Raw genomic sequence first — 26,380 nt, 5'->3', positions numbered from 1 at the left:
CTGTAGCCTATGTAAACTTTATCAATCTTTCATGGTCATTACAATGCACTTGGGTATTATAATTATTATTATTATATTGACATATATCACTAATCTTGACAAAAAAAAAAAAAAAAAAAAAAATGTAAAGACAAAATGTTCATAATTGAAAAATAAATAGAAATCAAATTTTCTTCATCTGTTCTACATGGTCTGCTGGCACCAAAGTAGACGTATGAGTGAGGATGAAGAGCAATGCTGAAGTCTGAAGTCTGTGTATCAGGGACTGTTGGAAATACATCCCTTATTGCATACAGCTGCAGGATGGACCAGCCTGAAATAAATAAATAAATAAATAAATGTGCTCATATTCCTGATGCACATCAAAACAAGTGGCAGCTATTTGGGTATGTTTGGATTTTCCCACCAAAGGCAATTTATTGTCAAATTTTGCTTTAGTGGATTCGTTCATTTTTCTTTATGTATGATAAAGATATATATAAGATATATAAGATATAGTATGATAAAGATATGGCTACGAAATGGATGCATTTGAGTCTCCAAAAAAATCCAGTTTGGATAACTCTGTGGTTCATTACATTTTGAGTGGTCAGTGTTTTTAACTCCATAATGACTTATATAGCAGTTGTTACAATCTCCCCTGGTTTTTGTTGCTAAACTCTTTTTTTTTTTTTGGCCATCTTTGTTTAAAGCTTTAGCTCTTGATCAGTGTTTGGCCACCATAGTAATAGACAGACTAGATTTTGTTTTTTGTTTTTGCATAAATTAAATCCACCATGTATTTACAGAACAACGAGAGTGATGGAGCTCTCAGTTCTCAAAGGCATAAAATAAAATAAAATAAATAAATAAAAATCTCCACAAAGTGTACTGTTTAATTCAAGTCTATAATACCTAGAGAAAACTATCCATTGGCATTTCCAGTTATCTTGGTGGAAGTTGCCCCCTGGAAGGAAACATTTAAAATTTGCCATTTTTACCTCAGAACAACAGAAGTTTGTAAGCCAATCATCAAGCTCTGTGTTAAATTAGTTTGGAAAGTGATGTCATGACAATGCAAGAACACACACAATCACAAATCCTTAGCAACTCTCCTGAGCTGTGACATCAAGCTGTGAGCCTAATAAAAAACAACAAACAAAAGTAAACAAAAAATGGGGAAACCATCTATTAATCTTTAATGAAATATTAGTGATATACAGTACATGTTGCCTGAAATATATATATAGTCAGAATATGTGGCTAATTTTGAATGGCCATCAATGGAGAAAGATGCTCTTTGGAACCAGATGGTCTAGTTACAGCATCTCCCAGCTAACTGGCCCATGCTAATCACCCAAACTTTGACACCTTGATTGCATCATAGGTATGTGTTCTCAATAACCACATCTCTAATCTTGCCAACACTAGAGGACGCCGGAGACGAGATTTCCTCTTGGGGACAGTCTGAACTTTCCTTTTTGGAAGAGGTGGAACCATCCTCTTGGAGAATGCAGGATTTGTCCACCTGAGGAGAGCAGCAGAGCTTCTCAACACACTCCTGCCCACAGTGCAAGCTGCAAACTGGCTTCACAGGTACCTGTTCACTGGTCACAGCATCACTTCTGTCCGAGGCGAGGAACTCGTGCTGCACGGTGCAGTGGTTTATGCCAAAATTGCTCAGCACCCCTGTGAGCTTCACCATTAGATCTGAGCACTCTGCCATTTTCAGCCCTTCTTGGCAGTGGCCATGCACGGATGCCACCATACATGCATCTGAGAGCTGCCACACGTGTAGCTCATGGACCGACAACACACCTTGTACATGAAAGAGAGAAAGTCTCACCTGATTGACACAAAGATGCAGTGGGGTTCCCTGGAGAACCAGCAATCCATAGCAATAGAGCTTGGGCAGGGCTGTAGCCATCAGAACTAACAAAACAACTATGGATGAAATTGCACCCAAGTAGACCAGGAGGTGACAGTGTGAGTGAGGACAATGGCAATGTGGTTCGAAGAGCAGGAGAACAAGACAATGAATCAAAATGAGGGTTGAACCCAGAAGCTCCTTTGTCACACTGATAAGGTGTCTGATGTATTTAGTCATCAGTCTCTTAAAGCTGGATCTCTCATGTAGAGGCACTTTTTGATAAAACATAGACAAAAAAAGTATTTGTTATAGTAAAGTTGAAAATGTATAGCATGTAAATTTTCTAAACATTTTTCTAATGTGAATCTAACAATTTTATGAACAATTCAATCTTAGGTAATTAGACAATAATACTGGGATTTAAGAGTTTGACAAATATTGTATTGTATAATATTTAGTATATAATGTATAATAGAGTATAAAAATATGTGATCAACAGTTAAAAAAAGAGATTATTCTTACCAGTGGGATCTATGAAGGTAGAGAGCAATGATTCCTCTGGACATTGGTTTGTAGGTTGAAAAACTTCCTGAGAACTTTCACAGAAACAGGAAGTGGAGTTTTGAGCTGGACTGGACTGGACTCAATAACTAGTTTAGTAATGTTGGGTGTTGGCAACTCAGAGCATAAATCCTTGATCTGAATCCAGAACACTGGGTGCTTCAGGGTTGCAGAACATCAATGCATCATCCTGAAGAGCTCCCTCTACAGCAGAATGATCAGATAAAGATTTTCCAGATCATATGCTGTAGCACAGCCAGTATGCAGCAGACCCTTAACCTTGTCATAATCATGATAAAATAAAGAGAAGAAATGTTTGTTTACATTTCAGGTACAGTAGTATTGATTCCCAGTGCACCTTTAAATGATCAATACTAAACAACCAACCTGATCAAGGTTTGGATAACCTCCCACTTAATCTTTCATTGGTAAAGATTGGAGTCTCCAGTGGGATATGGGTAGGGATTCCGGATCTGATTCCAGTTCTGATTCATCTTAATGATTTTGATTCTGTTCCATTAACAATGATAACTTCTGAGAAAGAAATATTTGGAAATAAACAATTTTTAACGAGTTTAACAAGTGCAATCTTTTTAAATTATTCTGTAACTGCAAAAAATGATAGGGCTCTAGAAAGAGATCAGACCAGGGAAGATCGATGGAGGATAAAGACCTGGTAAAAATCCAATCCTAGCCTTCCTTCTCATCTTATAGATTATCTTGCATCTCAATAACATCAGATTGAATATGAAATCTCCATTAAAGGGTATAAGCATTACTTGGTTAGCTATATTCAAAAATACCTTTATCTTCTGATGTATAATTAGGGCCAGTTTGTGTCAGTTCTGGACACTTGTTGAACTCCTCAGTGGCTTTATCCATCCCTCTAGCTCTGCTTCTCCAGGCTAATATTAGTATATTGAATAACAGACTAGCTACCCCAACAACAATGGATAAGAATGGGTGTTGAATGGGTTCTGGCTGCACAAGGTGGGTGAGAATCTCCAGACTAATGGAGACACACTGTGAGGCCAACAGCCGAGATGAGATCAGGATGCCAAAAGGCTTGAGACGCATCCTGCGGTACTGTTGCCCATCAGGCAGAAAACTAGGCCCTCCTGTTGGGTTTGAAGCTGGGTCAGCTGGCAGGGGGATGTTTGGAAGGTACGGGCAAGGGGTTGTGGAGGTGGGAGAATGGGAAACATATCTGTGTGACTCTGGGAAGCAGGGAGAGGAGAGGTTGGGATTAGTGACAGAGGCTTTTGGCTGATGTTTTAATGCAGATAGAGCCATATGTATGCAAACGTAGAGTGTGTGGAAGCTGTCCACTACGATGAGGATGGATCTGCAGATTTGTCCAACCACAATCTCACAGACCAGGAAGGCAAAGGTCAGGACCAGTATGCATGTGTGTGTAGAGCCACCCAGGAAGGCATATATCCTTGCCATTGCACCTGCACAACACACATACACTACAGTGAGCCTTTCAACGATTTGAAGTGAACCATACTTAGACGCATTTAACACATTTCAAAGAAAATTACTTGGTTAAAACTTCCTAAAAACAAATTTAAAAATATTTTATATATTATATTTTAAATATTGTTTACTGATGTCCTGCTTCTCCATCCTTCATAGTGATCCATGCAGAGAATCTTGATTGCTTACGTTGTGTACAATATTGTGCAATGCCTTAGGGTTTGTTGTAAGAGAAACAGTAAACAAAAAACACAGAGTTGACCTGAATACTAAGTTTCGAAGATGTTGCTCTGTTGCCATGAGCTCTGTCAGGACTTCAATGCATTCAGACTGTAAAATTTAACTGACTCAATGGAATGTTCTTTCTGGATATGTTCCAAACTGACCTTGAATAACTACACTACAAAAAAATAACTAGAGCACAAAGTGAAGGTAAAGCAGGGAAAATAATTGGTTTAGCTTGAACTTTAATGTGCTTATAGCTTGGATGGAGAGATAATGCATTTACCCCAGCTCAAACATCTCTATATAATAAAAAAAAATATTATTTATTTCGGTAACACTTTATAATAACTTTCAATAATAAGCTGTTGACATGCTATAATGCTCGAGAGATCAGTTGGTCATGTGCATTCAGAAATTTATATGGGTTCGATATTTTGCATTATGACATTATTTTTCAGAAAGTACCTCATTATAATTAAAACAATAAAACATATGGACGTTAAAGTGTGCTTAAATGTCTTGAAAATAATGTCAAAATGCAAAATAAACAAATAAACAGTCCTTTAATATTAAAGTTGATGTGATTTCTGTGCCACTAGTGCCACCAAATGCAAAAATAAATGTTGTTTTAAAACAGCTTTCTGAATACGCCCCCATCTGCCGTTGGTCAAATAAAAAGATAGTCCCGCCCCCAGCTGACGCCATTGGTTGAGAAATGTTGTTAAGGTGGGTCTAAGCGAGTCACTCGAAACCAACACAGCAATTTACATAGCGCCACAGAAACACAGTGCCTACAGTTTTCAAGAAAATTAACATATGAATGGCTTACTAAGAGTTGTCTCTGCATATTAAGCTGGCACAGGAGAATGTATTTTAACACGGAAAAAGTTACTTTAAAGGGTTAGTTCCATAGGTATCTATAGATAGATACATTATTAGCAGCTGTTTCTATAGACCTCGATACGTCAGCACGTCCACAATATTGGATAGGTCAAGAGCCATCTGTAAAAACATGAATGTAAATTGACAGATATGGTCTGCAAAAGTCTTTTGTCTTTTCCAGCCAACTTTCAGATAATCTGATTTTCCATAAACATTGGGCAATATTTTAGATGATAGCCAGTTGGTTTTGGGTGAGAACAGACCAAAATGTAACTCCTATTTCACATATTTACAGCAGTCTCCTTGGCAACCATGAGCTCCATTAGTAAGCTCGATTACACTTCCTATAGCGCCATCTTGCGCTCTGCGCATGCATCAAGCACTAGGAAGTGTAATCAAGCTTGATATCATGATCGTGTCTAGAGACTGCAATGGCAAAATGTACAGTGAATAAGGAGTTATGTTTTGGTCTGTTCTCATCCAAAACCAACTGGATCACCTCAGAAGACATTGATTAAACAACTAGAGTCTGATGGATTATGTTTATGATTACTTTATGTGCTTTTTGGAGCTTCAAAGGTCTGATCACCATTTACTTGCATTGTATTGACCTACAGAGCTGTGATGTTCCTCTAAAAATCTTCGTTTGTGTTCTGCAGAAGACAGAAAGTCATACACATCCCAGATGGCCTGAGGGTGAGTAAATGATGACAGAATTTACATTTTTGGGTGAACTATCCCTTAAGTCCTAAAAATAGGCTTCACTTTCTTTATGCAATGTATGAGGCTGTTATTTTGTTTTAATGATATTCACCCATATAGTACATAAAGCAAGATGCAAAAAATCACATAATGTAATAATACATTTAAAGTTAGTAAAAAAAAAAAAAAGTTCCCTTATTTTAATTTATTTATTTGATTCACAATTGTATTTGTTAAAATATAAAATATTGTGCAAAAAGTATAGATTCTTAATACATTCAAACACAAAAATCTGGAATCCAAAAAATATTTCAGTCTATTTTTAACACACCCATTTCAATTGTAGCTTATGACAAATTTCCTTCAAACTGAATTGAAAACATTGTTATAAATTAAGCACAAATGTGAAGTTTAATTACATACTTAATATTATGCTTAACTGATACTGTATGCACCTTTTGATAAGGATTACTAATATGACATGCAGTTGAAATGTGTTAATCTTAAAAACAGACTGAAATGTATATATGTATGTGTGTGTGTGTGATGTAAAACATTTACCAGTTTGAAGCAAAATGTCCAGAGTTTTATAGAAACTCGGTCTCCACACCAGCCTGCATGGGATGCTTTTTCAAATTCAAAGCGCAATAGAGTAAGTTTATAGACAGCCCAAAACTTACCCTACAAAGACCACCAAAGAGAGCTGCCTCTAAGCACCATCATGTGAGATGACTCTCTGTCCTGTCTCATTCACACAGGCAGAGCTTGTGTATCTCTGTGCAATCAGAAGCAGACTTTAAGTGCAACAGCGGAGTCTTACTCTCCACACCATTTCACATCATTTTATGATTTGCATTTAAACTGCAGCTGTTTAGAAAGAAAAGGAAAACATCTATGAAAGGATTTCACATGGAAAGCCTGGGGGCTCTTTTTAAATCTTTGCCTATCTGGCCGAGAACACTGGGCCAAAAGCTAACAAGTCAGATTGACTATGATAACTGAAAGGCTCTTTAAAGCGCTAAATAAACAAGAGGCCACATTCAACACACCATGCATGTAAAATGACACATGCAACCACTAGATCAACGGACACAGCTCTTACTTTAAGGATAAAATCCACAATCCTTTCAGAGAGCAATTCTAAAGTTTTTATAATAGTGCTATTAACATGCCATATAGTCCATAAACTCCAGATCTTACTAATGGTCAGACCAGCGAGTTCATTACCTAGATTACAGGTTGATCAGTAGCCTAACTGTGAAGAATAACTGTAATACTCTGGCTGATCTGTCAGCAGATTTTTAAGGATAAAAGGGATCAACGTACAATCTTTTGAACATCCATTCATAATATACATGTATGTAGATGCACAGCAGAAGTACCCATTTCGCTGTAAAATCAGTTTGTGAAATAATCATTACAACTACTGACTGGGGGGGCTGACAGTCCTTCTCCTATGAGGTCTCCCTGTGGTTATGTAAGAGAGAGTGCGGATTACAAGGGAAATTCTTTTAAAGTAGACTTAGAATATTAAGCACCAAGAATCAAACACCACAAAAATCCCTTCTATAAAGTATGGGACTCCCTGAAGTACAGTGACCAAATAGCTTTTAGGTGGGGAAATTAAAATAAATTCTATCAAACAAAAGACACTTGCATTATAGAACAGGAATTTACAGTGGTCCCAAAAAGATTTTTGGACACTTATAGTACCCTATAAATGAGGCTAAAGGCACATCTTAAGGAAAACATAATTTTTTATGGTCACAAAGTGTATCAAGATTGAAAAAAATACATTTCTTTTTATTGAATACTGATGGAGCAACATAATTTGTGTGAAAAGAAATAATAGCAGAACGCTGTTTTGATTCAAATTCTTTTATTTATTTATTTATTTTTAGATAGCACAAGCACACTTTTCAAACACAACATTTCACAAAAAGAAGTTTAAGGTTTTAAATTATAAAGCATTAGATATACTGTTGATAAGACAAAATATTTGGACACTTTCTAACTGTCAAAACGTGGAATATGTCCATAGTTATTGTGATGAACTACACATGGGACACCTGTGTGAACTTGAGGGGAACTGACTTCATACATCCACTAAATGACTGTGGGACCAGTTGGTTAAAAGTAAATTTTATTAAAAATTATTTACATTTGTGTTTGCTACTGCAATCGAATTCACACATTTCAAGTGATCAAATAGCCTACTTTTTTTAAGGCCACTTTACTTCTAATTCAACTAAAAGAAATGTGTTTGTACATTACCTAAAAATATAAATCAAGATTATTTTAAATTAAGCTGAATTTCACAGTTTTTATTCAAATATCTAAGCTCAGGCGACCTCCCACATTAGTAAAAAACTCAATATACCTCAAGACATCTACAGCAGCAGTATATGTATTATTTTATTCTAGAACCCACTTTTACTGTATCCGTGTGCGACCACACGTATGGACGTTGTATTTTGACCGCTAGACGGGACGCATCATTTAAATTAATTTAAACTGACTGTTCTTAGTTCAGGAGACTCTGTGCTGTCAGTAAAGAATTAAACTTTCATGTGACAAAACAACATGGCGCTGACCACATCGGAGTTTGTCTTTGGGAGAAACGCCAACAAAACTACATCTGATAAAAGAAACTTGTTACATTGAAACCTGTTTGAGTAAAAGACTAGTCTCTAGTTTCATCTTATATACCATTTTTTAAATTTGAGCGATTTATCGCGAAACGCCACACTGCAAAACACAATGTACACTAATGTGTACTTTAGCGCATTTTGTCCTCAGAAATCCTTTATTTACTTTGCATTATCACATTGAGAATCAATGGGTTCATCCAATAGCTGAAAAATATTGCTTTCAGATGCTTTATATGGAATTAGGGTGACAATAAGGTGCATTTCAAACTTTTCTGAGACCAGTGCAGACAGACATCACACTGGAGGTTAAGTCATTCACTAAATAGGGAGCAAGGAAGCATCTTATTGCTCTCTATTCAGCTAAATGCATTCAGTCTAAACTTCCAATCAAAAAAAGTTCAGTTTCAGGCTGCAGTTAATGTTTGGACCACTCAACATGTTTGGCAGACATGGGACAATGATAATCAGTACATAGATTCCAAATTTATAATGTATAATTTTATTTTAACATGGTTGGTTGTGGTTGGATGATGCTGGCCACTACTCTGAATCAGAATTATTTATGCTCATTTCTGATATAATGTCTGTAACATCTCAAATACCCAACACTCCTAGAAACATAATAAACAATTTGATAATAATAATAATAATAATAATAATAATAATAAAAACTTTCCATAGCTTGGTATTTTTTAACATTTCACAACTTAGTCCTGCTGTCCAGATACAGTATGTTGCCATCGATGTTTAGGAAAACTATTTGCTCTAGAATTTTCTCAAGTTTATAAGGAGCGACTAGTTACAGTGTTATTATAGTTTTGCATTTTTAATTTAGTTTTAATTTATATTTTTTATTCAATTTTGTATTCCAAATTAGTTTTAGTTTTCAGTTTTTTGTTTTTTTTTTGTGTTAGTTTTAGTTTTCTCAGTTTCAGTTTAATCAGTTTTTATTTTAGTTTTAGTAGTTTTTATGGCTGCCAAAGCTGAACATTTACTGGTATCATTTAAAAAGTCTAACACCATTACATTTCTAAGGGCAGTCTTGTGTTACCTCTATCTAGTTGTATTATCATGTTTAATTTGGATTGTAAATGTTGCAATTTTTATAATACAGGGTGAATATGGGTAAAGTGACAAGGGAAATATAAACTTGATCCCCATTGTATCCATATGAATTTCCTTAAATCATTATAAATCATTACTAAACTAATCTTTGGGAAGTAAACAATTAAAGGGATAATTCACCCAAAAATGAAAATGCTCTCATTATTTACTCACTCTCATGCCATCCCAGATGTGTATGACTTTCTTTCTTCTGAAGAACACAAAGATTTATAGAAGAATATTTCAGCTCTGTAGGTCCATACAATGCAAGTGAATGGTGGTCAGAAATGTGAAGCTTCAGAAAGCACATAAAGGCAGCATAAAAGCAATCCATATGACTCCAGTGGTTTAATCCATATCTTCAGAAGTGATAAAAGTGTGGGTGAGAAACAGATAAGTTTTTTTTTTTTTTTTTTTTTTTTTTACTGTAAATCTTGACATCAACAGTCTTCTTGGTAATCATGATTTCAAGCTCAGTTACACTTTCTAGCGCCATCTTGCACTCTGCGAACTCTAAGTGTAATTGAGCTTGAAATCATGATCGTTCCTGTAGACTGCAATTGCAAGATGTACAGTGAAAAAGGAGTTACATTTTGGACTGTTCTCACCCAAAACTGATTAGATTACTTCAGAAGACATGGATTAAACCACTTATAGACTACATGTATGCTGCCTTTATGTTCTTTTTGGAGCCTCAAAGCTTTGGCCCCCATTGACTTGTATTGTATGGACTTACAGAGCTGATATATTCTTCTAATATCTTTGTTTGTGATCAGCAGAAGAAAGTCAGACATATTTGGAAAGGCATGAGGGTGAGTAAATGATGAGAGAGTTTTCATATTTTGGGCAAACTTTTTGAGGTTTTAAATTGATGATTTTACTTTGGGATGTTTGGCAGAGCTCATTTCATGACCGCCGGTAGGAAAAGCAATGGTAAAGAAATGACAAAAACGCTTGTAAATGTTACATTATGATTTACAATGTAAAAGTGTATAAGAAAATATAACAATTAATTCTAAATACTTTGTAGATATTTTCTAGAGAATCAATTTTCCTCTTTCCCACTTCTTAAAAAATCTGGGATTTGATAAAAAGAGGGTCTTCAAAGGTACCACTTCCCCAGTATTAAGCATTTCTTCATTTTTACTTTTGACTAAAGTAGAAGACATCCTAAGCGTTCTTCAAAGGTATAATGTTAGGTTACGTGTTTGGATCATAATTATCAACAAATGGAAAAAATTTCAGAAGTGTCCCACTTTGCCCATATTCACTCTAGTATATCAAAAACTAAAATTAATTTGATAGAATGTTTATTTTAGTTAGTTTTGGAGTTATGAAAAACTATTTTAGTTTAGTTTGTTTTTTCCAATAATTTCCAATACATTTTTATTTTAGTTAACAAAAAGGTTTTTATTTAAGTTTAGTTTCAGTTTCCGTTAACTATAATAACACTGGTTACAAATCAAAAAAGGAAATAAGAAATGCACACAGCAGTCATGCTCTTGTCTCTGAAGGCTATGTCCTGGGGGCTTAGCATCCACCAGAAGCTTGATAATCTCAAGCATATTGCACTCCTGGGGGGCAGGAATGTTTGAATGTATTAGCATACATCTCAGGGTGTGTAAGCATACCAGACCACCTGAAGTGTGGATTTCTTTTATATAAACCCCAAAACACAGTTAAATTCTCCTTATTCAGTCCTCATACACACACACACTCACACACAAACTAGGAAAGCTTAAAACTATCCCCAACATGTGTTCATCACTTTTTAAATAATTTCTTGATCTTAAATGGTATAACAAATCAATGTTAAGCATAAATGCTAAATACTTAATAGGCAAACTCTTTTATAGAAACAATTGCCAGACATCCTATTTTTGTCATTACATGCATTTATTTGAGAGGGAAAAAGCCATACACATCTCTGTTTACCAGAACATTTTGATTAATTTAACAGGTAATTATAAAAATGACTAAAAATCAAGCGTAACAAACATTGGGTTGGGGGCAGCATGTAATTGTTGATTTCAAGGTTAAAGACAGTCTGGATGAAGATGCAAAGATTCTCTGGAGCTTGATGAAACCTTGTAGATATATGTTTCTTTTCAAAGTCAGAGTCAACATCAACCAGACATTAAAAGACAGAGAGAGAGAGAGAGAGAGAGAGAGAGAGAGAGAGAGAGAGAGAGAGAGAGAGACCTAAAAGCACCAACCATAGATCCTGGAATGGCGCAAGTACTAAATTTATCAGGTCAAGCTTTCCTTTGATGTCACAACCTTTTCATTTGTCCAAAAAATCACATCTTAGGTTGGTGAACTGGTCTTTCTCTCGAGGTAAAGTTTAGTCTCTAGTATCCCTAGCATCAGTAGCTTCACAACTGTAGTGTTTTCTTCAGAAAGTCTTGTGGTCCAGCACTCCTACTGCCTTCATCCCCAAAACACACACTTGATTTTCCCCCCAGAGCTCCATCCCCTTGAATATAAATCAACAGGGCCCAGCCCCTTCCCCCCACCCCCAATAATCAAAATAGGAAAAACTTTAATCTTAATATTTGCTCTCTGTAGAATCTGAAAATGTACACCAAACGGGGGAATCCCACAAAAACAGCTTCAAAAAGATTGGGAACACAAGGAAGGGGGGAGAAAAAAAATAAAAATAAAAATAATAATCACAACAACAAAAAAAAAGTTGTTTTAAAATAAATACAAACTGATTCAGCATAGCAGCCAGAATAAAGAGTGGAAAAAAAGGTTTAAAGGCAAACATATCATGAGTCTTCAGGTATGTTGACAAAGAGGGTAATACCGATGGAAGACAGAATGAGTTTTTGTGTATGTGTGCAAGAGAGAAAGCAAGAGAGAGTGAAACATTTACATTTTATTAATTTTATACTTTTCATCTTCAGCGAAGGATGAAGTAGTCCGAATCATCTGGATCATTCAGATGACTCACTCAAGATAAAAAAAAAATTCAGCCTAGGCAGATGTCAACTGTTCCACTTCCAGATATTCAAGCAGGTTTCAAAATGCTTTAGAGGCTTCAAAAGTGCTGGGTCATGGAGGGAACCTGGTGAAATCAGAGTGGGAGTGGATGCCAATGTGTTTTGACAGATCAGAGTCTCGCCCAGTGCTGAAAACAGAAACAACAATTCCTGAGCAGGACACAAGCAGCAAGAACAAATGAAAAGTGGAGGCATGTCAATTTGGTAGAAGCCTTTTTTGTTAATGAGCCACCAATAATCTTTGATGAACTCACATTCACATGCAATGGCATACACACACTCAAACTAAACAAGTCCTGCCTGATCAGCGAGGTCTGAAAACCAAAACCAAATTTTCCCACACAAGTTCAACTTTTTGCAGTAGTCTGAGCAGGTCTTTCTACTGCATTATGACAATCAGTCCATTTGGGGGAAGCAGTGAGTGATGTGCCCAAGTCAACAGCGTAATGTAGTGGACAAGAAGAAGTCGCCGGTTAGCCAGTGTCTCTGCATGCGTGTCTTTGGTAACTGCGTGTTTTGAAAGAACACCATCACTGAATGAACATGGTGACGGGGGAAAGGACAGCTTTAATGTCTCATTATTACATAAACGTTGAGTGTTTCAACTTGTTTTTTGACCACAGTGCACAAATGAGATATCCCTAATTTCAGGAGAATAACAATATTTTTTCGATCATGTTAGGGGTGGATATCTGAGGGAGGGCAAGTTGTCTGTGATGTAATGAGTCAATACAAAGTCTTGAAAAATTTTGGGAAATGATACGAGAAAGACAGACAGAAAGAGAATGGGACCCAAGGACTTTGAGCAAATTCCAGGTGGTCAGAACAAACCAGACCTTCCGGTTTTCACTGCATGTGTGGACCCTGAGAAAAAAACAAAAAACAGAGAGGGGTTCACTTTTAAACAATTATTTGGTTATTTTATTGTTCCAAAAAAATCCTTCACAACTTTATAATTCCAAATATTGTTTGCTTTTAAAAAAGGCACAAAAGAGTCATTACCTTGGTTACAGCATTATGGTGTATCTCTGCTGGTGTCCAGACTGGCATCAAGAAGTAGCTCCTCTAAATTCTGCCCACACCTTAGCTCTGCTGTCACGCTCACTAACATGTACACATGATAATTAATTAATACACCTTTTATCACAGAGTATCATACTCTGCATATTAAAACATTCACAGGCCTTTTCGTGTCCAAGACGACAAGATGGCGCAAACTTATAAGTCTGAATTATCAACCAAAACAATATATCTAAATGAACTCAACATCAAGTCTGAAATATAATATTGTGATGACCTATGATATTTTATTATAGGTCTGTTTTTAAATTCTTTGCATGTTGAACAATCCAATCAGGTATCCAATTTCTGTAGATTATGACGAAAACCCAGAATCAGACTGAATATTTTTGCCACTTTCAAGGTGCTATATGTAATATTTTTACTGTACTAAATCATAAAATGACCATAATATGTCATTAGAGAATTAGAAAACATGCTAAGTTGAAATACTGGCTTCTCCAATAACAATGCAACAGCCAGTATATTCTACTTTAAAGTTTCCATTCCGGGTCGGAATTTATGTTTATGTTTTGGCCCGTGTGATCCCGCCCACTGCCCACTCACCAATAGTATTTTGACACTGCTGGGTTGCCAGATATGAACAAGTTTGCTGGCAAACAACACAGCGTGGAAGCCAGCAAACGAACTGGATCAGAGATAACAGATTCCACCCGACCTAAAAAGCCTCGCCATCCGTCTAAAAACCACCATGACCAGAGGCGTAGTAAAACAAGGATACATTTTGGAGATGCCGTTGGAAGATGGAGACAGCTTAAAGCCCAGAAATCCTTTAAAAACGGATGCTGAGCTGGCTAATTTGTGTGTCAACATTCTGGCAACCCGCATAAGCTTCGAGTCTGGCAGAAACTCTCCAATATTTTGAATTTGGACTGCAGTACCCATTTCAAACGCTTGTTGTCAAACTTACATATAGCACCTTTAAGCACTTTGAACAAAGTTTCTCTCTCGTTTTCTTGTGCGGATCTAGTGAAAGCAGTAATCTCCTGACCACATCCAGTTTACAAGGCCCAGCTAGCCTGCTTTGAGTGTCATGGACTGACCATCATGAACCATTTACCATTTACACATACTTCAGAGAAAGATCTTTGAACGCTTCACAGAAATACATGCTTCACACACTGATCTATTTATATAGAACTGGATTGCTGACAACATCATAACACTGAAGCCACTGCGCTGCCGTATTTGTATGTCCAAATATTCGAGTCTGCCCACTGGCTTAATAGGAAATCTTCTAATTTCAATGAGTAAACTATAAATTAAATAAATGTGTAAATTTTTTCAAATTAAGAAATCCTGGCTGAACTTTTTTAAGGTCAGAAAAAGAGGATGTCCAGGGCAAGGGACGTGTTGTCATCAGACATAGCAACTTTTGCTATATTAGGTTAAAGTATAATTCGGGGTTCTACGTTGCTGATCGGAACCTGCACAGTATGCGTGATGCAAATTCTATGCAGACTGTCCGTGTGCAGCCCAGATTCTCAACACATGGACACACAGCCGTAGTGCACATGCGTATTTGCTCACGGTCAAAGGAGTATACTTTAAAAGGCTGAGCACACGACCGTGTGTGAGACGATCCACAATGCAAAAAAACAAATTTTACCTGAGCCTTCACAATTCATCCTGTGGAGAGTTTTGCCACAACCCTTGGTGAACGTTGTGCTAGTTTTTAAATAAAATGTTTTTATTGAGAAATCGGGATTTTGCAAAAAATGTTGCAAACGCTAAAGTTAGATACGTTGTAAATCCACCAAAGGCTGAATAAGGAAGAGAAAAAGAATTCATAGCATAGTGCTCCCGATCTGATCAGCTGCACGTGTGTGGCGCGCTCCAAATGAACATGACAGGTTAACAACACGGAGACTGATATAAAAGACAGCGGTAATATTCCCAGTACGATTGTACACAGTGTGATTGTAGCTCAGCTTCGTCCATCATGCAGGTATACACCGGCTTAAAACCATAACTGGCCTTGGCGTGCGCATGTTCATGAATGGTCTGCATTTCTTTTTACGCATAATAAAGCATTAGTCACGTGACAGTTATGGGCGCTTCATTTCAAATCATGGAGAGGCTATATACTGGACAATTATACATCTGCGCTCCTTTTGCCATGATGATTCAGACAGATCACTAATTATTGCTTTGTTCTGTGACGTGTTTCAAGTGTACTGCATCTATAGCCAACATTTGGCAAGTGATCATTTTGACAAACTTTGCTAGTTGAATTGTAATGATAAATGATTTCATATTGCTGCGCTGCTCAACCACTAGAGGGCGCGTCTCTATCTGCACAGGTTTATAAATATACATACAAATTGTTTGATTTACAATGAGTACTTTCTGGATAAAATTGATAACTTATAGATATTGATTTCTAGATAACTTTCTAGATAGACTTGGTTTAGATCAAATTAATACCTTCACTGGCTAAGAATTATTTTGCATTTTTTTTCTTCAATTATTTCTGAACATCCAGGTTTATTAGATTTTAATTTATTTTACATTTACACTCTGCTGACAACTTCCTCCTGAGGTGCATTTGGTGTGTTTGTACATTTATCTTGCATACCTTTGTTTCCTATAATGAAAAGAACTTGGATTTCTCTAACCAGGTTGCCTTGCATTCTAATAAAGAACATACAATTTGAATCATGTTGGAGTACATTTAAAAAAAAAATAAATAATAAATAAATAAATAAAAAAAAATAATCGGGATTCGTCCATAAGTTTGATAAAAATCGATATATTTTTTTTTTTTTTTGCCATTTCGCCCAGCCCTATGTTGTGCTGCACCGATAAGCACTGAAATGTCTTCTCCCTTGCAACAAATACTATCCATAACCAGCTAATTAAAAGTTAATCACAATTGTCACTAGGGGGTGAAATGCAACTGCCGTATCTGGAGGTCGGAGATGGTGAAACGGTGGCTGTTTCGGCTGTCAGTCATTGAGACTCTCTGGCAGTTGGGGCATACCAATATGGTCGCTCAAACACTTCCGGTGGCTTCACCTCCTGTTGCCAGTTTACCGTTGATTCAGCAATCCAGTTCTGTATTATAGATCAGTGGCTTCACAGGAAGTTTTGTGTGGTTTGTGAATTAAATCTTTGAAAGAAATTCAATCATTTTGTTTAAAACGAGATATCTGCATATTTTCAGACGGTACATGTTAGAAGTTTTATTGCTATCTACCTTTTAATCATTAGATAAGACAGTCAAAAGTTACAGGGCATTGTTGAGGGGAGGGTGGGAGAATTAAACATGCAAGCACTAAAAATGAGCTCATGTGCTTCTGGTGAGTCACGTTACTGTTTAAAGAAACTTGGTTGCATAAGGGATACCAGTATTGTGGTAACACGATGGCTCGTAACAACAAAACAAACTTTGATTTGTCATTTATATGTCTCAGACAGCTCCTTAACATGCGCCGTCATGGCTTTTAAAACTAAACAGCCAAAGGGGAAAATTTATATTCTGCAATATATTGGTCGACTAATACCAAATACACATTTTATAGGTGAAACGGAATATGTAGTACTCATCCAACAGTGCAACTGTTGGCGCAGACGATAACTCACCATGCTCCATAATGCAGCTAACTGGTTTGGGGCCCTCTGATTCGAGCAGGTGAAAGGCAAATTCTGGCTTTAGCCCATTGGGCAGCGCTGCCCCAGTGGTCACAGTGAGAAGTCCTTTTGCTTCTTCTGTGAAGCTTTCCTCAGGAAATCCTGTCAACGACTCCATGTTTGCTGGAATAATACAGCCTTCTGCCTCTAGGAGGCCATGAGTATCAGTGACCTCTAGTGAAGGCTGAACATGAGCAGTCTGTTGCTGCTCGTTGTATTGCACTTGTTCCTCCTCGTTATTGCCCTGCTGCACATCTGCAACAGATGTGGATTCAGTCTCTTTGTTTAGCATCTCCTCCCAGGATTGTCCTGAAACTGATGGCTCTGTTTGGGAGGGACCAGATTCCTGGGCATTGTGATAACTACTTGTTTCCCGTTCAGCACAAGAGGACGCTGTTTGGTCCTGCTCATGCAATCTTTGCGTATTCATTAATTGTTGCCCTACGTGAGACTGATTTGCAAGGACAGAGTCTCTCTGGACTTCTAAAGACTGCTTTGGTGTTGATGTTTCTGCTGTAGCCTGTTGCTCTGAGCTCACAATCTTAGACTCTTGTGTGCTTTCTGATATTGAAGCTTGCTGCTGAGATAGAACCTTATCAGAATGAGTGTGTTCTTGCACATTTTCCTGCTTATCCACAGGAAATGAAGGCGTCAATGTCTTGTTGTGGGTGAGTGTCTCAGTGGGGGCCTGCCCTGATGTTGTTGCTGCATGTAGCTCATGTGAGGTTATTGTAGTAAGCTCAGACTCTGTTGTTTGTGTCTGTGCTGGCTGTGGTGACTCAGGTTTGCCCATGTTTGACTGCACTGGTGACGGCTGTTTTTCAGAGAACTGCTGGACCTCTGTTCCATTAAGGTCAATAGAAGAATTGGATGATTTCTGCTCAGGCAGCTGTGAAGGTGCATTTGAAGGTTCTTTAGGGGTCATTATATTAGTTTGGTTCTCTGTTGCCTTCTGGATGCTTCTAGGCAATGCAGTCAGCTGTTGCTGCTCTGGAGGGCTCTCCACTCGTGTCACCATAAATATCTTGTGTCCTCTGCCAGGGCTGGACACAGAGAAGCACCGGCCAGAGGATGGTGGTGTTCCGTGGGCAACGATGGCATCAGTCACCGTAATCCCTGAAATAGCTGGAGATGCAAGGGGAGGGGGCGTAGGGGGTGTGGTCTTACAGGCAACTGGAGATGCATTTACTGCAGAAGCTGAGGAAGAAATCGATATTGGAGACATGGTCTTTGCAGAAGCATTTACCTCCTCGGCTACATCCTCATCCTCATCGTCAGTGTCCGAGTCAGAGTCAGAGTCGTCTTGCACTATCGTTTTTTGATCTTTGATCTCTTGGTTCTCAAATGATTCCTCCTCACCGCCCTCCTCTGATGTGTCTTTCTGACTGGAAGCGGTTTCATCCTCTCCCTTGTCAGCAGATGCTGAGGGGTCCTCATCTTCATCCTCCTGAGCTTGATCCTCTGTGACGATTTCTGCCATAGAGGCAGAATGCCTCATCTTCTGCTCCATCTCTTCCTTCTCTTTGGCCAAGATGAAGTTCCTCTTGCAGCCATTCTGAATGTCTGTCAGCAGGGCGCGCTGTGTCTCAATAAAGATCTTCACCTGAAAGAAGGAGAGAGAAAGACACAGCAATTATGTACTGTGAAAGCCAATAGCACAGATGCAGGGCCAAAGCTATTAGAGTAAGTAACTTTATATCTGGGCTGGGCTATAAAGACAAAATATTAATATCTCTCAAAAGGGTGAAATATTTCACCCTTTTGATGATATTTAATTTCTCGATATTTATGTATTTGCTCTGAAATTGTTTCAAAGGGTGATTTCAACCAAATGTAGCCAATTGTAGCACATTAGGTTTGAAATAGTTAATAGTTATCACTAAATGAAAACAAGAAAGAATAACATTATATAGTATCACCAATATAACAATATATAGTAATTAACAGCAATATTTACCTACATATATTTTTACTAAAACAACTTAAAGGAATAGTTTAGGTTCAATATAAATTAAGCTCAATTGACAGCATTTGTGGCATAATGTTGATTACAATAAAAAAAGTATTTTCCATTTGTCCCTTCTCTTAAAAAATAAAATAAAAAAAAAGTACAGTGAGGCACTTACAATGGACGTGAATGGGGGCAATCCGTAAATGTTTAAATACTCACTGTTTCAAAAGTATAGCCACAAGACGTAAACAATATGCAAGTTAACATGACGATGTCACAACGTAAACCCTAAAATAACCATAAAAACGAAGATTTAAACAACTTTACAGCTCAAATAATTCACAGGTTTTAACAGAAGAATGAATTTAAGTGCTTTTATAAAATTATAATCTTCAAATTTCTGCCTTTAACCCTTAAATGCATACCTCAGGTCTTTAGAGACCTAGGACCTCATTTCACCCCCTGTATCTCATCCATTTTTTGGAGTTGTGCCCACACCTCTTTAGTATTCCTCAATCTATCTCATATACTGTATAGTGTGTAATAAAAAACAAAACAAAAATGCCAAAATTGTACACGTACACACACACACACACACACACACACACACAGTATAATCAAATGGTTTATGTACCAAAAGTGTATAGGGTCATTAGAGACCCTAGGAAGTAATAGTGTCTGTTTTTTTGTGTTTTTTTTAACTTACATTAATTATATTTTTTATGATTATTTCATATCTATATGTTTACTATCACACGATATCTATTTCTTTGTTTATTACAAGATAAATAAATACTATATCACATTGATTTTCTGTGCAACGATTGTGATTTATCAGTATTCCTCGATCCACAAATACATATTAGACATGTTATTTCTTACTCAAGGTGGCACTGTTGTTTCAGTGATTGACTTAATCTACATTTGACATTGCTATTTGATGAAGAAACAACATCGAAGTAAACAGGTGTAACACATGAACAGTATTATATGACTATCGTCATTAGATGTCCTACTGAAATTATGCAAGTTGTGCATCTATTTAGACTCAACAAGTGTCTGAGAAAATACTTGTGTAGTTTATGTGTATCTTATGTGTAGATTATGTGTTTGACAGCCAGTTGTGTCTCATGAAATTTCAGTGTGAACGTAACGAATTCTCTTCTAGATTTGTCCTGATTTGTTACATTTTCTCTTTGATATATGAAGAATAAACCATCAAATTATATGTAATTACATACAATTTTAATTGTCTTAAAAAATAGTGAAATTTTTTTACAATCTGGGAATTTTTCGATAAATTTTTGTGCCAGGTCTCCAAAGACCCAAATATGTAAGTGTTTGGTTAAATTCCCACGCATTTAAGGGCGTTTTCACACCTAGTTCGTTTGAGCACTCCAAGCGCTCTCAGAGCGGTATAATGTGTAAATGTGAACAACCCAAGTGGTCTCAGACCCCCTAAAAGGACCCAAAAGTGAACCGTACTCAGACCACGTACACAGACGGTTCGTTTGTGGGTCCTTTTGTGGTTCGATTGATTTGTGCGATGTGAAAGCGAAGAGGTACCAGTCAGCTTTGCATTTTATGACATAAGTACCTCGTGGCTTGCCATACATACCTGCGTTACATACTTCATATTCCAGTAACAATTTACTGTCCACATATGGGAATTTTAAGCAAATATAGATATCCCATGATTACCATGACGTATTTTTGTGTCTCATATTCCGTTCTTGTTGTATTATTTGAGCACATAAAATGAACGGACTGGCCGCATTCAGAGCAGAGCAGTGCGTTAAGATGAACCGCTTTAAAGTGCTCTGATGGGCGTACCATCTACGGAGGTTTGCGCCAAACTCCCACAAAAATACAAGCAAGGATTTTTATAGTTTCACTTTAATTTTATTTGTGCAAAGGCAAATGTTCTTGGCTCATACATGCAATGTAAATGACACGCAGGAGCAAACACTTGCTTGCTCCATTACTCTCGAGATGACAGATAAAGAAACATATTTTCAAATGCACATAGAATTACAAATGTTTTCCTTCATGTGAAATAAGGGCTTGTAGGTTTTATCGGAGAGCCTTAACATAAGGTGAGAGAGTGAAGAATTTAGGACAGAAGTACAGTATACATTATTACTATTGCATAATGCAGTATAATTGGCGGTGTTGTCTGGGTTTCATAAATTATATAAAATATAAATTATTACTTTTTATGTAATTCCATCCCTGTGCAATAATTTTAAATGAAAAATGCAATATTTTTTAAAGCCTTAAAAGTAATCATATAGCCCCATTTTATTATTTGATTTCAAGTTAAATATCAATAAATTACTAAAGGTGTAGGCCTATCTGTAATAAGCATACGTGAACCTTAAGAAGTATGACAATTTGTATGACAATTGCTTATCATAATAATCGCAATTATTTATGAAAAATTATTGTCAGCCATATTTCATAATCGTGACAGTCCTAGATGCAATGGGGTCTGAGTTCTTAAGGAGCTGTGGTGTAAACAAGGGGTCTGAGACCACATTAATGTGAAGAGAACCAAAAAAGAAACTGGGTCCTCTTTTACGTCCACTTACATTGTGAACACCAAAAGCACTGAGGTCATTTGCAGCTGGTTCCCTTTCTGGTTCACTTTAACTAAATTGGGTTTGGTTAACTTAAAACATACTATATGTGAAACCACCTTAAGTGTTAAACCTTCAAAAATGGAACTTATTCACGTAAATTATTTAAATTTACCAAATCTACTTTGGTTTAAATCTGAAATGAAAAACTGAAGTTTAAATCAGAAATGCTATTAAAACATCAGCGCTCTCATACTCGAAAAAAGAAAAAAAAGAAAAAAGGATTAGGAAACTAGTATAATTAAACAATCTTTAGGAAACTTAATGACTAAAAAAAAAATTAGAAAATTGAAAATGTGAAATTAAATATATTGAATACTCAATATATAGCCCAGTCCTACTTTACATTAAGTGAAATCTCTATTCATCTCTACTTTAACCAGCACTCACTGTCTCTTTTTTGGGTTCTCGGTCCAGGTCGAGTCGGAGCAGAGATGTGTTCACCTTGAAGGCAAGCGAGAGAGCCATGAGGCCCCCAGTCTTGACTTCATTCTCCCGCAGGTCTAGCCGGAGAAGCCTTGGACTCTCAGCAATGAACTCCGCTATAGCAACCGCTCCTATCATACACACACATACACAAATATCATCTACATGCTAATCACACTAAAAACACTAAAATTCAAGGTAACACGTTATACTAATACACCCAAATTCATAAGATTATCTTCTGATCTACAATATCCGAAAAGCTAAGTCTCACTGTCAATGACTTCATACTCAGCATTTTGTATATGAAGGCAACTTCTAAAAACACTGCTAATCACATCTAAATTTGTGGCTTTGCAGACACAAATGTTTCTTCCAGACCTCACCTTCACAGGAAAGTTTGGTGGAAGCCAGACCCAGCCTGAGGATGGAGCGGTTCCCTATCAGTCCGTCTTTTAGTTTGTGCACTCCCTCATTCCCCACTGCGTTATGTCCCAGGTTCAGTGTCTCCAGGCTCTGAGTAAATGGCTACATCAATAGAGAGACAGAGACAGATCAGTAAAAATGGAGGAAGGTGGATAAGGAAAACGTATAGAAGGATTGAAAGTGGAACAGAGGAAGAAAAAAAGTTGATTCACACCATCTTAAAAGAATAGTTCATGCAGTTGTTCCAATCCAGAATGACTCACTTTCTTCCGTGAAACACAAAAGGAGCTGTTAGGCAGTATGTCAGTCTCAGTCACCATTCACTTTCATTTTATCTTTATTACACTAATGAAAATGAATGGTGACTGACGCTGTATTTCTGCGTAACATCTACTTTTGTGTTCCACAGGATAAAGTTAGTCATACATGTTTGGAACAGTAAGAGGGTTGAAAACAATGAGAGGTGAAGAGGTGAGGTCTTTGTGTCTAAATATTTGCTCTTGAAATCTTTAATCTATACTTTTAAGAGAACTAACAGGAAATTCAGTTTTGCTATAAAATGGTCTAGTGTGTTAGAAAGACTGCAGGGAATTACACACACAGCTGTGTGTGTATGTGTGTGTGTGTGTGTGTGTGTGTCACCATCATGCACTGCCCTTGATTAACAAACAGACTCTAGGACAAGCAAACAATGCGTTGCATAGTCAGCAGCTGGCAAACATGAAGAGTAGCACAGCATCCCGTCTCTGGCTGCCTCTCAATCTTCATAATGACCATCTGACTGAATGAGGACGAGCGCTCCTGTTTATCTCATACTCATCTTTTTTGTGTTGCAAAAATTTGCCCAGTGAAAACACAGTTTTTTTTTTTTTTTTTCATCCTGTAGGTCGATTTTTTTCTTTGTTAACAAACAAATACAACTCTCAGACCAATTAGAAGCTTTTCTGGCCATGTCCACAACCAGTATTTTACAATACATGTGAAGCTGATGACATTATATCACACTTTATATCACTCTATCTTACTTCCATTTTATCATTCCAGGAAGGTGACAACATCTTAGTGATGATTTATTGTGCATCAGAGCATGAGAACTCGGCACTGTTATAGGTTAAAACGAATTAATCTGTTTTGTCAGATTGGTTGCATTTGCGATCAAGTGAGTGAAACCTTCGATATGTGATCTAGATCTGTGTATTTACCAAAGCAGCAGCTAGGTAGCCCATGCCATTGTGTGTAAGCTGGTTGTTCCAGAGCACCAGAGTGACCAGACCTTTCCTCTGTTCCTTGAGACCCTCACAAACATACACCAACCCTGTGAAATACACACACATCACACATGCAAACATGTTACTCAAGGTAACAAATGCAAAGTAGACAGGAAACAATGAGGAAAATCAAACAGACAGAATTTACCAAAGAGAAAGAGATAGTGGTACTACTGGTTGAAAGAAATACAGAGTTGCGATTAGACCTGAGTCTAGTATGTGATTGTTTCTCAGGTCCAGAATCTGGATGTTGTAGTTGAACTTCAGCAGGTTCCCCAGCTGAGCTGAATCCTGCAGACCATTAAGCTTATTATCGGCCAAATACAGCTCTTTGAGGTTCATGTTCATCTTCAGTGCCGTGGCTGCACACATAAGACAAGTTATTTGATTAATTCACATTCCATTGTGGGAAAAAGGTCTTGAACCACTGAGGTTTGCTGAAGGAGTTTCAGTGTATTTCACTCCTCTCCTAAAAAGCGGCTTTGCACGATGAATCACATAAGATCACAAGGACATGTCTCAAGCTACAAAACCTAAATGTGATTCCATCCCATAATAATCAACCATTTTCTTGTATCTCCCATTTACTGAGAAAAAAATAAAAAATCTATCAATATTTTACTACTGCATAAAATATGCAGAAATCAGCCATCTTGGATGAAAATTTTCACTAAGCTTGTCGCAATGCATTTTGAGATTTACATGAAGGATACATGCAATTCTGTCTAAGATTTTGGCCAAAATGAGAGCCTTAAAAGGCAACATAATTGTGGCCTCTGTTGCCCCTAAAAGGCTTTTTAGAAAGAACATGTTCTTGCATAAAAAAAAAAAAGATCTGCGCAATGCAACAAATGGAAGAGAAAGCAGGTGTTATGAGAAGTGTTTTTAAAAGTTGCAGTTCTTTTAACTTGACACATGGCATCTTAAAAATTTTTAAGCTCCTGCGCGAGATACTGAAAAACAACTGGACACAAGACGCTGAGCAACAGTCAAAGATGCGCATCTAGCTCATTTTTACATAGAAAAAAATTAAAGAAACAGTGCAGACGGACACTCAGGTTTTCAAGACAGTTTTTATATTTTATGTTGGTTAATACTTAATATGTGTGATACATTTTGACATGTTATAATCAACTAAAATGTTTTTTTGTCGACTATAATTATTTGTCATATTGACTACATTTGAAAGGCATTTTTTAGAAAGATTGAAAATATAAAAATATATATATATTAAAAAAAAAAAAAATATATATATATATATATATATATATATATATATATATATATATATATATATATATATATATATATATATATGTGTGTGTGTGTGTGTGTATAAAAATGAACTAGTTCTCTGTGAACAGACCCTTAATGGGCAGCTCAGTAAGTCGAGTCACAAGTGCACTCTTACCCAGAAGCATGAGAGGTCGTCCTGAGAGGCCAGTATTCTCCAGGTGTAGAACAGTTAGACTGCCGCTGATCCGCAGAGCTCTGGCCACAAATGGAGCCGAATGGTCCAACAGCGGGGTGTTGCGGGCGTCCAAGTATTGCAGAGAACTCGTCTGCACATCCACATGCAGATGCATGGGGAGCAGTTAAGACAATGGTGTTTTGCATGTGACCACCCGACTAAACAAAAAGAGTAAAACGAATGTACTGGTGACAGCTAAACAAAAGCCGAATCCTCACCTTCCTCATCATGTGGGCGGCAGCCTGCCAGCCCCGGGTGCCGATGTGCTTGTTGAAGGAGATATTGAGATGAGTGGCAGATTCATAGTACTCTACCATATCAAACAGAGCTGATGCTCCCTAAGAGAAAAGGTGAGAGAGAGAGAAAAAGACATGCTTTAATAGCAGTCTCGTTTCCTGTTTAGACTACAAAATTGATGTCAGCAAAACACGACACGCACACCGGCAACTTGAGTTACCATGACAACAACCTGATGCACCTGTTTAAAGACTGCTGAGGGAAAAACTTCCCTCCTTTACACACACAAACCAAGGCTGTTTCATATTCTCCTAGATCTTCTGAGGTGCTCAAGTTGTCACTCTGCTGCTTTGTGGTGAAACTAATTTATACGAACCTATTCCCCATACAAAAACTACTGTGGAGGAACCATGGGAACACCATGGCTATGTGACATACCATGATACTAAATTATTTTTATGTTCATTAATCATGAAATTGACATGAAATTTCAAAGAATACCAATATTGGACAAAATCTTTTCAATTTCATTTGTAAATTAAGTGTTTGTGATGTAACACAATTGATTATGTCTCTTGAAAATAATTAGATAGAGCTTTTGAACCTTTTTTACTTTGAAGAGGTTATACAAATTGGCATGGAACTTAAAAGTACCTGGTAGTTTTTCAGTCTATATATATATATTTCCAATATTCTGAAAGTATCATTTATAAATTTACTAGAGTTTAAAGTCATTTTCAGGAAAAAATGTTTCTATGACAAAGTTAGCTAAACTAGCTATGGGGTCTTTG

At 37.0% G+C, this 26,380-nt stretch overlaps 2 protein-coding genes across 3 annotated transcripts in view; both read right to left on the bottom strand.

The window, feature by feature from the left end:
- Positions 1-1,360: 1,360 nt before the first annotated feature.
- LOC127455837 (zinc transporter 10-like) lies at positions 1,361-3,287 on the bottom strand. Its single transcript, XM_051723988.1, has 4 exons — positions 3,214-3,287; positions 2,798-2,944; positions 2,372-2,689; positions 1,361-2,121 (listed from the first exon to the last, which is right to left on the bottom strand). The coding sequence occupies exon 4, from the start codon at positions 2,084-2,086 to the stop codon at positions 1,361-1,363; it is 726 nt and encodes a 241-aa protein (XP_051579948.1). The 5' UTR covers positions 2,087-2,121; positions 2,372-2,689; positions 2,798-2,944; positions 3,214-3,287.
- An 8,249-nt stretch (positions 3,288-11,536) lies between these two features.
- ppp1r37 (protein phosphatase 1, regulatory subunit 37) overlaps positions 11,537-26,380 on the bottom strand; it is a 78,040-nt gene continuing 63,196 nt past the window's right edge. Inside the window, exons 5-14 of one of the 2 annotated variants that reach the window (XM_051724227.1) lie at positions 25,571-25,690; positions 25,293-25,443; positions 24,088-24,243; positions 23,816-23,928; positions 22,574-22,715; positions 22,152-22,318; positions 17,124-18,774; positions 13,461-13,562; positions 13,295-13,322; positions 11,537-12,586 (exon numbers count right to left, since the gene is read on the bottom strand). In XM_051724227.1, coding sequence (XP_051580187.1) covers positions 13,474-13,562; positions 17,124-18,774; positions 22,152-22,318; positions 22,574-22,715; positions 23,816-23,928; positions 24,088-24,243; positions 25,293-25,443; positions 25,571-25,690 — 2,589 coding nt within the window. In that variant the 3' untranslated portion in view covers positions 11,537-12,586; positions 13,295-13,322; positions 13,461-13,473. Of the gene's footprint in view, positions 13,323-13,460; positions 13,563-17,123; positions 18,775-22,151; positions 22,319-22,573; positions 22,716-23,815; positions 23,929-24,087; positions 24,244-25,292; positions 25,444-25,570; positions 25,691-26,380 lie in introns of both variants that reach the window. The other variant, XM_051724226.1, reaches the window with a different exon arrangement.

The sequence above is a fragment of the Myxocyprinus asiaticus genome, chromosome 18 (genome assembly GCF_019703515.2).
Source record: "Myxocyprinus asiaticus isolate MX2 ecotype Aquarium Trade chromosome 18, UBuf_Myxa_2, whole genome shotgun sequence".
Classification (NCBI taxonomy): domain Eukaryota; kingdom Metazoa; phylum Chordata; class Actinopteri; order Cypriniformes; family Catostomidae; genus Myxocyprinus; species Myxocyprinus asiaticus.
The sequence above is the reverse complement of the archived record's forward strand: the minus strand, read 5'-3'. Positions and strand labels throughout refer to the sequence as shown.

What these genes read in the sequence shown, in the direction of transcription:
- LOC127455837 (XM_051723988.1), bottom strand. Translation starts at nt 2,086, where the DNA reads ATGACTAAATACATCAGACACCTTATCAGTGTGACAAAGGAGCTTCTG.